We start from the raw sequence: 12557 nt of genomic DNA, 5'->3' as shown, positions 1-12557 counted from the left end.
TTTGTCCCTTAGGTATCTTACTTCCCATGCTCACCACATTCAGTTTCCCTCTCCATTTCTTTCACTGTTTCCCTCTTGTGCAGCTCTACCACAAACTATTCCTACTCTATATATTTATGTAAGTATGCGCTAAAATACAATCGAGCAAATATTGGGACTGATTGACCGGAGAACTTTGTGCAAACTAGTTAAAATTGAGAGCTCTGGGAGAGAGGGTCTCCTCCATCTCTAGGACAAAATAATTGAGAATTAGAAAGTACGAAGAGGAGGACCACTGAAGCCAGCACAGAATCGGGTTCTCTATTGCGCCGTGACCTGTATCAAAACACTCAGCCCGTGACTCAAGAAACTTCCTTGTGGCTCTCCTCCGACTGACCTTCGATCAATGCCCTTCCCCACCGTCTCCAGCCCCACTTCCCTTGCACCCACACGCTGCTTTTCACGTCCCTCTCTCCTCACACTTCAGGCCTGTTTCTTCTCCAGATTCAACTTCCATCTCTACATTCGCTAAGATTCGGCCCAAATCTCACCCTCTCTTTTCCACTCCCTCCGGTTCTCCTGCTTACGGGCCCCCTAACCCGGCTCCCGCCCTTGGGCCCCTCCCCCAGGTAGCTGGGCGCCTTCTCGCCCCTCACCCCTCCCGCGCACACCTGTCTGCCTCCGACCCTCCCCGCACGGAGCTCGGGCCCTCCCTCCACTCCTCCCGCAGCGCTCGGCTTCCCGCGCCCACCCCGGCCGCCCGCCTCGGGGTCTGGGCGCGCACACGGCCCCCGCCCCGCCCACCTGCTCTTGGGGGCCACCCCCGCCCCCGCCCCCGCCTCGCCTGGTCCCCGGCGTCTTGGGCCCCCGCCCCCCCGCGGGCCCGCTGAACTGTGGGTAGGCGGCGGCGGCAGCACAGAAGAGCTCGCGGCGGCGGCGGCGGCGGCTGCGGCGGCGGCGGCGCGGGCGGCGGCGCGAGGTTGCGCGCCCCGAACATGGCTGAGAAGCAGAAGCACGACGGGCGGGTGAAGATCGGACACTACGTGCTGGGGGACACGCTGGGCGTCGGCACCTTCGGCAAAGTGAAGAGTTGAGTACGCGCCGAGGCCGCCGCGCCGAGCTGCCAACCTCGCGGGAGGCCAAGCCCTGGAGCCCCGGAGCCCCGGAGCCCGGGAGCCCCGGGCCGCGGGCGGGCGGCTGGCAGCGGGTGCCGGGGCCTGGCGGCAGGTGGAGTGGCCCCGCCCGGGCCGCGCGGAGCCTGGGGACCCCGGGAGGGCAGCGTGCAGCGCCTCGCCCCGCGGCAGCTGTGGGCGCCGGGCGAGGGGGCGCGGGCTGGGGCGCGGGCGTCGCGGGGTCCAGGGCCGGCGCCCACCGCGCTTCTCCCCGCCGACCTCAGTGCCTTCCTCTGTGAAGCCGGGAGACTGTGCTGTAGGGCGAGGTGCCTTCCAGCTGGGAGGCTGTACGGATAGGACTGGGGAATGACCCACGTTCCTGATGGTGGAGTTTCCATTTCGTGCCAGGTGCCCAGTTAGGTGCTTCACGTGTGATCTCCTTTAATCCTTATAGAAGGTGCAGGTGTTATCTTCACCTTAAACGTGAGAAAACGGGGACCCCTGGGGTATAGGAACGTGCTCAAGGTCACACTGAAATTGGCAGAACCGTGATGAAGGTCTAAAATGTCCTCTAATTTTGGCCAGGCTGGGCGGTTCCTGACATTCCGATTCTTTCGTGCTCTCAGACTCTGGGTTGGGTGGGGATGACAGTTTAGGGGATGCTCCCGGGGCAATGAGCGGGGTGGGTCTTTCTGATGCCTGTGTGAAACGCTGGAATGCAGCTGGCTTGGGTCAGGGCTTAATCAGAACTGGGAGGTCTGAAGGTTGGTTGGTGTTTGTAAAATGGTTCTAGGAAGGCTTCTGGGATGGGGAGGACGGTGATGGGGATCTTGGATTATGTAGGGCTGAGGCCAGAACTGCTAAGACATGCTCTGCTGAGGTCTGTATTCTTGGTGATGGGATCCCATTTTGGGTGTAGTAAAACAGGCTGGTTTTGAAATTTCTTTACTTCTTACTAGTTAAGTATTGAACTTTCCTGTTTTTCTTGTTAATAAGGGTCACGTGGGATTTAATTAATTTGTCCTCTCTCCAGAACTAGAACGAGAAGTATTAAAAATACTTCTCTTTTGATTGTTGCAAATCCAATATTATAAGTAAAATGTTTGCTTTTTTTTTTCTTTTTGCAGGGGAAATATTAGGTAGGCACTTTGGAGATTTTACTGAGGCCTCTATTTCCTTAAAAAATCATATTTTAACCTTAAATCAAGGCTGTTAAATGGATAGAAGAGACTCGTTCATTCCTGTGGCAAGGATCGGCTCTTACTTACTTCCACGTGTCTGATACCCTATGGTTTGTTCAGAAAACACTTATTGAGTGCCTACAATGTGCCAGGCATTGTTCTAGGTAATGGGGATACCCTAGGAACAAAATCAGATTAAAATCTCTCCTTTTGTGAAGCTTCTCTTCCAGTAGGGGAAGACAAACAATAATTGCAATATGTATATAAAATATTCAATATACAGTATTTTTAGTGCTATTGAGAAAAATGAATCAGAGAAGGGAGGATAGGGAGTTTAGTGAGGTTAGCAATTTTCAATAAGGTTGTCAGGCAAGGCCTCACAGACAGGGTGGTATTTGTGTAAAGACCTCAAGTTGGTAAAATTCTTTGAAGTCCCGTGAGGGCTGTGAAGTCCTGGCTTAGGTTTGAAAGACATCATAAAGTGGACAGTTAGGAGAATATATTTAGAATGAATATAGGAGGATCCAGGAATTGGATTAATGCCTGTGACATTACTAAGGACTATTGTGTTTTGACGTTATACCCTCAAACCTTTGCCATCTAGACATGTACACTCTCCAGGTTATATAATGTACCCTACGCCCTTTCAAACTGTGTTAAAATTTTGTCCTTTTAAATTCTTCTGTAATCTGAATGTTGGCTAAAACACCCATCAGATCAATCGGTCCATTGTCATAGGACAACTTAAATATCTTTTGTATATATTCTTGAGCTGCTTCTAGGCACTTCTTAAAATATAAACCAACAGAAGTTACTTTGATTTATGAGAAATCCTTTTCTTGGAGGACCCCTTCCCAGTGAGCAACCAACTGGAGGGGTGTTCCTAACACTATATTAGCACTTCTCCAAAGTTAGTCTGTGGTTTCCCATCCAAGGTTAGAATTAGTACAATTGCTTAATAAAAATTATATAAGTTGCTGCAGTCTAAAGTTATTCATTTACAGTTGACCCTGGAAAAACACGAGTTTGAACTGCACAGGTGTACTCCTATAGCAGACTTTTTTCACTAAAGACATACTACAGTGTTATACAGTCCCAGGTTGGTTGACTCCTAGAATGCGGAATCATGGATACTGCAGGCTGACTGTAAAGTTAAATACAGGTTTTCAACTGCTTGGGGTTCAGTGCCCCTAACTCCAGTGTTGTTCAGGGTCACTTGTAATTCTTTAAGGGACTAGAAACAAAAGCACATGCATTTTAAACACAGCTTTATTCAGATGTATTTTACATATCATAAAATTAACCCATTCCAAGTGTACAATTCAGTGATTTTCAGTAACTACCGCATGGTACAGCCATCATCATAAATCGATTTTAGAACATTTTCATCACCGCAGTAAGATTCCTCTACCACTTATAGTTAACCCTAAGCCCTAGGAAACTGCTAATCTGTTTTCTGTCTGGATAAATCTGCTTTCTCTGGACATTTCTTATAAATGAGATCATTCAACGTGGAGTCTCTCATGTCTGACTTCTTTAACAATGCCTTTGAGGTTCATGCATGACATGGCATGTGTCAGTAGTTTGTTCCTTTTTATTGCTAAATAATATTCCGTTGCATGAGTATGCCGCATTCTGCCTCTGCAGTCACCCGTTGGTGGCCATTGTTTTCCATTTGGGGCTATTACAAATAATGCCACCACAAACGTTCACATGCAAATGTTTGTGTGGACATATGTTCTCGGACACATTGGGTAGATAGACCTAAGAGCAGAATTGTTGGGTCATATCATGGTTTTATTTTTAGCTTTGGGGGAAACTGCAGACTTTTCCAAAGTGGTTGTACCATTTTACAATCCCACCAACAATGTATGAGGGTTCTTATTTCTCCAAATCCTAAGATTTGTTTATTGTCTTATTATAGCTGTTCTAGGAGGAGTGAAATGGTATCTCCTTGGGTGAAATGTCTGTTCATATATTTAGTTCATTTGTTGAGTTGTTTGTTGTAAGTTGAGTTTATAAGAATCTTTTTTTATAAATTCTGGATACAAGTCCCTTACTGCAAATATTTTCTCCAGGTCAGTTGTTTGACTTTTCATTTTCTTAATGGTGTCTTTTAAAGTATAAATGTTTTGAATTTTTATGAGGTCCAGTTTATTGACTTTTTTCCTTCTATGGATGATGCTTTTGGTGTTATATTTAAGAAATCTTTGCTTTGGGTTTCAAGGATTTGCTTGTATTTTTTTTTTTAAATAAATGTTTTATTAGCTCTTACATTTACGTCTATGACCCATTTTGAGTTAAAATTTGAATATGGTGTAAGATGAGGTTCTAAGGCCAACGTTTTGAATATGGATATCCAATTGTCCCAGCACCGTTTGTTGGAAATACATGCATTTTTATTTGGTATAGAGTTAGACTTTGTAAATTTAATTTATACTAAAAAACTTAGTAGTAAATGATTTAGTTTTATATGGCTATAAAAACATGGAAATGGAGGAGTGATGAATATTTTATGTGCCTTCTCTCTTAACTGTTGTTATTTACAGATATTGAAAGTTTAACTTCAGTTGTTGATGTATCAATTTACAGACCAAAGTTAGGTACAGTAAACAAAAATGGAAATAACTAGTTTTCATTTAATAGTACTGGTTTCAAGCTATTTTTCAAAAGCATATGGAAATCCTTCTATTTGTTGATAAATAATTGAAGGCTTATTTAAAATATTTTAAACTGATTTTTCTCCATTGTTCTAGTGTAAGAGTACAAGGGGAGTGCTTATGGAAACAGATTATGTGGGCTGACAGGGTTTAGAAGTAATGCTTTTTATCTACTTAATTTTTTTTCTGTATATTGATTGTTTTGGTTCTTACTCTTTGCAGGGTAAGGTAGAACTTCTGTTTAAGAGCTCTTGTAATTAGACTTGCTCGGTTCTTATCTAAATAATGAACGTGATAGAAATTCTAGAATAGATCTGGTGTTTGTGTTATACACTGGTTGGAGAAAAAAATGTTTTTAATATAATGGTAATTATTTGTTTAAAAAGAAGCCTGTATTTTTGAGGTGAGGGCTGATAGATTTGATTTATGAAATAATTACTCTTCATTGGAATTGTACAACATAGGATCCTTTGTAGTCAAAGTAGCCTTTTCTAGTCAACAAGGTCTCATCAAGGCATTACTTTTTCTGTTTTTCAGATAGTTATGTGCATGGCTCACAGAACTGGCTTGCAAGAAATTAAGTAAATATTTTATTAATACCCCACTTATTTTTTAGATAACAGGAAAGATAAGCAAATGGAAAAATTTTTATTAATTTTTTTAAACAAGTAGTGTTACTTTTTTGAAATGTAAGTAGCAAGTCCTAAATGGTAAATTAGATTTTGGACAGCTACCTGGTCAGTTGGTGGGCCTCAGAGTTACACCTATGGTATTTGGGGCCCACACTGGCATTGTTTTTGACTCTCATGTAGTATCAAGGCCCTAAACACTCTCTGGGCTTTGTTTTCTTCTTCTCCTAAAGCACGGCACTAGAACATGAAATTTGTGAGGTCTTTTACAACTTATTTTTTAAAGATTTAATTTCAAAAAATGGGAACGTTTAATTGTTTCCTCTGGCTTAATGGAAATTTGAATTACCGAAGACCAGAGCTGAAATAAAGATGTAATATAAAGCAAAAGAAAAGGGAAACACATTTGTAACACTTTAGTGATAAAAGCTACAACTTGAATCAGTTCTTACTATGTTTACTATATATGCAATTGATTTTTATTTATTCCCCAGAGTAATCCTGCATTTGATATTATCTCCATTTTACTAATGTAGATATTGAGAATCAGCTACTTTAAGTAATTTGCCCAAGGTCATGGTGCTAGTAAGTGGCAGAAATGGCAAATTCAGGGTTCTCTGATGCAAGTCTCTGGTATATGGAATGGAAAGTAAAAATGCATAGTGTGATATCTTGTGAGTTTCAAACCTACAAGGATATAAGTTTTACATGTCCATAGATATTTATCAAGGATTAAGAAAATAAGATTTAAATGTATTTATTTTAATCCAAATTTACAGCCAATAACAGTATTTTTGAAACTCCATATGGATGGTTAAAAATTATATTTTCATATAAATTTTACTCTGGTGCCTTAATCCATTCCATTTTTTACATGATAAAGTTACTGAATTCTGACAGTTTTAACCCAAATTTTAAAAAATACCAGGTATTTCAGGGTTCCTCCCCATTATGAAAATAACCTTGACTAAAGATTACCAGTAACCTTTAGTAAACAGACTAAAGAGAATTTGTAAAAAAATAACTTGATGTCCTAGGAAGGAAGAACATTGGTTTAGGAAGGCATTAACTGGGGATTTTTAATTCCATACCACAGCCAGTTATATGAATTTAGGAAAACCATTAAACTTCTCTGAGCCTGTTTCCTCCTTTGTAAAATGGCAATAACAACACTTGGCCTACCTGCTTTCTAGAATTTTTTTGAGGATTAAATGAGTTGAGGCACTAAAATGGCTTTAAAAAATAAATTGCCGTACAAATAGATGGCACTGTTGTGGAGATGACTAGATTACACGGCCATTGTGAGTGAATCCTGCACCCTGTGTGAGGTGTTAATAAGTGTTTGCTGATTGCAATTCTGATTGCAACATTGAGACAGAGCTTTTATAATCTGCCCCTATTTTTTGGTTGCCTGCATTGGAAAGTTCCCAATGACTAATTCATTTGTGCTATATGATAATTATTAATGTTTATATTAAAAATGCAGTATCTTTTTTGGTTAAGCCATGAAATTTGTTTTTTCACAAATATGGAAAATGAATAAAATAAAAATGAAGTGGAAATAACTGAATGTTCATGTAAGTTGCTAGCTGAACTGATTTTACTTTTGAAAATATGCAAATTCTAAACAACTGTTAAACAATACTTCCAAATAATGAAGCTATATATTTTCTGAAATACTAGAACATTAGTGTTGGAATGAAAATCAATTCATCGTATCTCTCAAAACAATTAAGTGAACAGTGTGCTATTTAGGGTTTTGTTTTTTGTTTTTGCTGATCTATATATTGTTTTTTATGATTTCAACATAGGTAATTTTGTCCTTAGTGCTGCATGGATTTTGTTCATTTTGTGTAATCCATTGACTCTCAAAAGATATTTTTCCATAGGAAACAATGTTATAAATGATGGATAGATTTCAGGTGAAGTCCACAAAGGCAACATGGTATATAGTATAGAGAGCACTGGATTTTAAAAGGCCTGGTGTGGAAGTTTGCTGTTATATAAGCCAGCTATGCGGCCTTAAGCCAAAGTTACTTGATCTCTGAAAAAGGGAATAAGACTGTATGTTCTTTTATACTGTTGAGAGTAGTACAGGAGAAAATGTAGGTGAAAAGATACAAGTACTTAACTTTTAAGTACTTTATATATACTTGGGTCCTATTATGTACTTAAACCTGTAATTTGCTGAACTCTGAGAATAATCTGTGATCTGGTTCTGAGACCAGAATTTATTTGATAATGATGAGGAAGAGTTTACTATCTCCTGTTTTATTTTTCCCTGGTCTTCTTTCCTATTTCATTTGAATATGTTCATTAATCTAATTCTCTAGACACTGCTCACTTATCACCATCTTCTGTACACCATGCGTATGCATGCAATGCCTATATGCAAACATGTAACAGATGTATATTCCAGGTCTCATGGTAGTGATCGTAGAACTCTTGGAAGAAGGAGGCAAAGCTGGAACAGGGAGGAGGATGTGAGCAGCAGTTGGCAGTTTTTACGTGTGGCTTGTTGTCAAGGTTCTACTTACAGTAGAACCAAAATAATACATGCAGTTCATTTTTTGTAGAACTATGGAAAATGCAGACTCTGAACTAAAAATGCCTTTCTACAAACTTTCTCCTAACATATTTATGTAAATTAGAAAGGATTTTTGTAATTGATCATATACTGAGGAAATTACTTCAGTTCTGTGGCCTCTCTCCCTTTCCCATGCTGACACAGCACTGCTTTATCTAGGTTTTTTTTGTTTTTTGTTTTGTTTGTTTGTCTGTTTTTTGTAAGAACATGCAAAAATATTCACTTACCTCGTGGTCCATGTTAGCCTTCCTTAAAGCATTTCGTACTGTTTTGTAATGATAACACTGCCCCATTTATTCTGAGATTCCTGTGGTTTCCTTGATAGAGAAAATATTTTATAGAGAAAGCAGTTAATTTTTTGAAGCTAGGTAGGTGATTTAATTGGATCTAACAGAAGATCTAATCTCAAATCCTTTAAGAGATAATGAGAAAGTGGGGGCACAAGACCCCTAAAGTACTGAATGGATTATGAAAGTGAGAGCCAGTCTCCCTAGTATATTTATTAGATGCAAATATAAGAGCAAACACTTTGAATCAAGTTGAATAGATTTTTATCTCTTATTTAAACCACTGAAATGCATGTGCAAAGTAATGTGTTTATTTTGAAAGGTGGTGAACCATTTTATTTTTAGTTTGGTGTTATTAAGGAAAGAATTTGAGGCAGCTCTTATCTCTGCTAATAATAGAAACCTTCACCCCTTCAAGGGAACAGTATTCTTGCTTAAGTGGTGTCTTATGGTTAACAGTGTTTGCCTCTGATAAATTTTACTGTATTTCTTTTGGTGGTGCTTTAGTTTTTAAAGTGTTAATAATTCTTTTTTTAATTTGCCCTTAGTTTTTTTAAACAGCCTTTTATATAATCATCAAATCTTGCTGTAATGTCTCTTATCCTGAATGTTTATGTATCAATTTATTAAAATAGTTTTTTTAGAATCTTTTTTCTTCATAGTATTTTGTACATTTTACACGCTATTAAAAACATAATGAGCAGTATGTTCTCATTTAACATCTCTAAATTATAAATTAATTATAAATTAATTATAAGTTATCTAGCTATCATAATTGAAAATAATGGAATTAAAATTTTAAATATACCATAAATTTTTCTAAATTCTTAACTTTACTTGATAGATACCATAAGTATTAGTTATTTAATTTTTGTTTTTAATGTGTTGGAGCTTAACTTGGTACCATATGTATTCCATAATTGACTTCAGTTCTTCCAGATTTAGTTAATGAAATAATAGAACGACTATATATTAAGCATCTACCATGTTTAGTCATACTGGATTTTAAGCAAACTATTTTTACCAGTGTTAAAAATGTGGCAATGATACTACAACAGATGATTTACTAATTTAAAATAAAGAGGAAAATATTCATCACAGAATTTACTTAAACGATTCTTCTCTCACATTTGAATTCTAAGTCAAATATGATATGATGAATCCACCTTTTACTCAGATTTATACCAGGCCCTCTTAGTGCTCTACTAATTCACAGTTGGATAGTATAACAGTTATACTATATGCTGTAAATTTGCTTTTAGTAAGAAATTTGACTTTGTGTCTTATGGTAGCTTTTCGGATAAGATAAAGAAATGTGCTCTGAATGTCTTATTGCTGATGAACAACTATTCCCAAAGAATTTAGGAGTCATTCTAAAGGGAAATCTTTGTCGTTTATTCTATTTAATAGGTATAGTAAGATTTCCTATTTGGGGTAGTGCAAAGCTAGATGAGATAATTAATAGACAAAGAATCAGAATTTAAATTTGTATCGACTGCTTGAATTGCTAGGTAGAATTTAATAGGGATAAGTGTCAAATCTAGCACTTGGTTAAAAACAGAAACAAAAAACAGGTGCATAAAAGAGTAGAACAGTTGATAGCGGTTCCTAAGATGTTGAAGTTCTGTCTGACCATGAGTTTTGGAAATATATATTATGAGTGCTTAAATGTAAAAATTGTTATTGGATAGAAAATAGACATATGGTGGCCATATTAGTTGATAGCTGTAGAGGTAGTATAGTTCTGTACTTCATATTAAGCCAAATTTTGAATATTGGGTTTAGTTCTTGGTTCCACAATTTGGAAAAAATCTTAGCCAATTATGTTTCATTCAGAGAATGATCATTATAACTAGGGGAGTTCAAAAAGTATGCCATATGAGGTATGGTAAAGAATATTTTTCATACTATGAGAAAACCTATTTTAAGTGTGATAGCTGTTTTTAGACAATTAAAGTACCATCATCTGGAAAAAGGAGTCCCCATATTCAGTGATGCTTTGGAGGATAGAACTGTGACTATTGAGTGAATGTTTTAAGGAGGCAAATTATAATCCAGAACAATGAGGATCTTTCTATCAAGGAGACTGTCTAGGAATGCTACAACTTATACCACACGTCAGTTTTATTTCTGTTATTGACATACTTGCTTGGGTATCAGATGGCTACCAAGATCGTTGCCATAAAATTTCTAGTTTGAATGGAAAGTTGGCGTAGATAATCTATAAAGTTCTTTTTAACTTTAATATTCTGTTATTGCATATACATTTTTTTTTCCAGTGTGATTGACTTCCATATCTGGCTATGATTTCTAACTTGCATCAAATCAATTTTCTAGTTACAAACAATTAGAAAATCTAGAGAAAATTAAAAATCTGAAGGCAGTTAGGACTTGAGTGATCACTATCCCTGGGAGAAGAAAAATGCATTGGAGGGAGTCTGACATTTTATTTGGCTTTTCTCTTTGAGTCATTTGCCAATTTGTAAAAATGGTAACTGTAAGAAGCCAAACAGAGAGCAGTGGCTAAAAGGCACTGCAGAGTTTGAATCCTGGGGAGAACAACAGCTGGAGTTCATAACTTATCAAGGAGGAGAGTCCCAGGTAACCATTTGGGTTTTGGTTGCAACCCCCTGAAGACTGAAATCCTTAGAATCAGCTTAATCCTAGACTTATTAAGATGATCTGCCTCCTATCTTTATTCTCTGTAGGGAAATAAAATCAGGTGGACCCTCTACCGTTTTTCACACACAATGTTTAACATTCCAGGAGACAAGGCCAAGACAATAGAAAAAAACCCCTAGGAATTCAGATATTAAAGTTATCAGACATGGACGTTAAAATAACTGTGATTGGAGTTATGTCAGCGTCATGGTGGTGTGCGTTGTTCCTTTTTTCTCTGCCCTTCAATTTACATCTAACTGGACATGCATAACAACAACAACAACAAAAAACGCTTCTGCATAGCATACCAGGACACTCAAGAAATCCATCCACCTGTGTACCTGAAAGTGGGTAGATTGGACTGCGGAAGAGGCTGTGGAGTGAGGGAATGGTGGCAGCAGGTCTAGCCATGGGCCAGCACAGACCCTTTTGGCAGAGGAGGTGCGGGTGAAGGTGGTCAGTGGGGTCTGCCCACCTCTGCATGCTGCCCCTGCAGGAGCTTGTTGCTCTCTCTGAGGAACGACCTCAGTGACTGGGGGAGCGAAGGGAAGGGGAATTAGGCAGACAAAGAAAACTGAAGGAAAGCATCTCCCGCTGTTGGTCCTAGGATTCTGGCAAGAGGACTGCCCACGGTTGCTGGCTGCCCATCCCCCCCAGCCCCAAACTTGGGCATCCCTCTACTAGGATGTGGGCACACCCAAAGTCTGAAGTGCTTAATATACAGCTCCCTCACTGTGCCGCCAGCCACCCTCCCCTCTTTCATTTTTCTCCGACAGTTTTTGTTTTGTTTTGTTTTTATTGCACCACTCCCAACTCCCAACCTTAGGGATGAGTTAGCACTGGTAAGAGAAATGAAAAACCTGTGCTATAGCGCCATCTTCTTGAAAACAAGAGGAAGTCTTCTAATTACCAATGTACTGAACTGTTAGGAGCAAAGTAAACAAAGCCTTGCCTAAATAAAGGTGTTGCTACTTCACATGTGGCAGCAAAGGCTCTTTTCATCACACACCATGGAAAAAAATCATTGTAATATGGTATCACAAAAAGAAAATGACAGTTTTCTAGCAACCAAACCCAAGGACATGGAATATTGTGATCTGAGAAAGAGTTGAAATTAGCTGTTATGAGGAAATTCAATGAGCTACAGGAAAACTTAGGCAATACAGTGATCTCAGGAATAAAATTAACAAACAGAAGGAGTACTTTACCAAAGAGACTGAAATTCTAAAAAGGAACCAAACAGAAATTCTGTAGCTGAAGAACTCAATAAGTGGGATGAAGAATTAGAATGCAGTGGAAATAGAGCAGATCAGATGGAAGAAGGAATTAGTGAGCTCAAGGACAGGAATATAGAGATGATTGAGGTGGCAGAGGAGAGAGAAATAAGATTTTTTAAAAGTGAAGAAACCCTGCCAGAACTCTTGGCCTTCATCTGATGAGCCAAAAGAAGGAGAAGAGAGA

The 12557-nt window shown here is 39.0% G+C and overlaps 1 protein-coding gene across 1 annotated transcript in view; it reads left to right on the top strand.

Moving 5' to 3' along the window:
• The first annotated feature begins 912 nt into the window (after positions 1 to 912).
• The window catches only part of PRKAA2 (protein kinase AMP-activated catalytic subunit alpha 2), a 59206-nt gene continuing 47561 nt past the window's right edge, over positions 913 to 12557 (top strand). Inside the window, exon 1 of the mRNA XM_082857807.1 lies at positions 913 to 1068. Coding sequence (XP_082713933.1) covers positions 975 to 1068 — 94 coding nt within the window. The 5' untranslated portion in view covers positions 913 to 974. The remainder of the gene's footprint in view (positions 1069 to 12557) is intronic.

Source organism: Leucopleurus acutus, assembly GCF_964270905.1.
Source record: "Leucopleurus acutus genome assembly, chromosome: 2".
Classification (NCBI taxonomy): domain Eukaryota; kingdom Metazoa; phylum Chordata; class Mammalia; order Artiodactyla; family Delphinidae; genus Leucopleurus; species Leucopleurus acutus.
The sequence above is the reverse complement of the archived record's forward strand: the minus strand, read 5'-3'. Positions and strand labels throughout refer to the sequence as shown.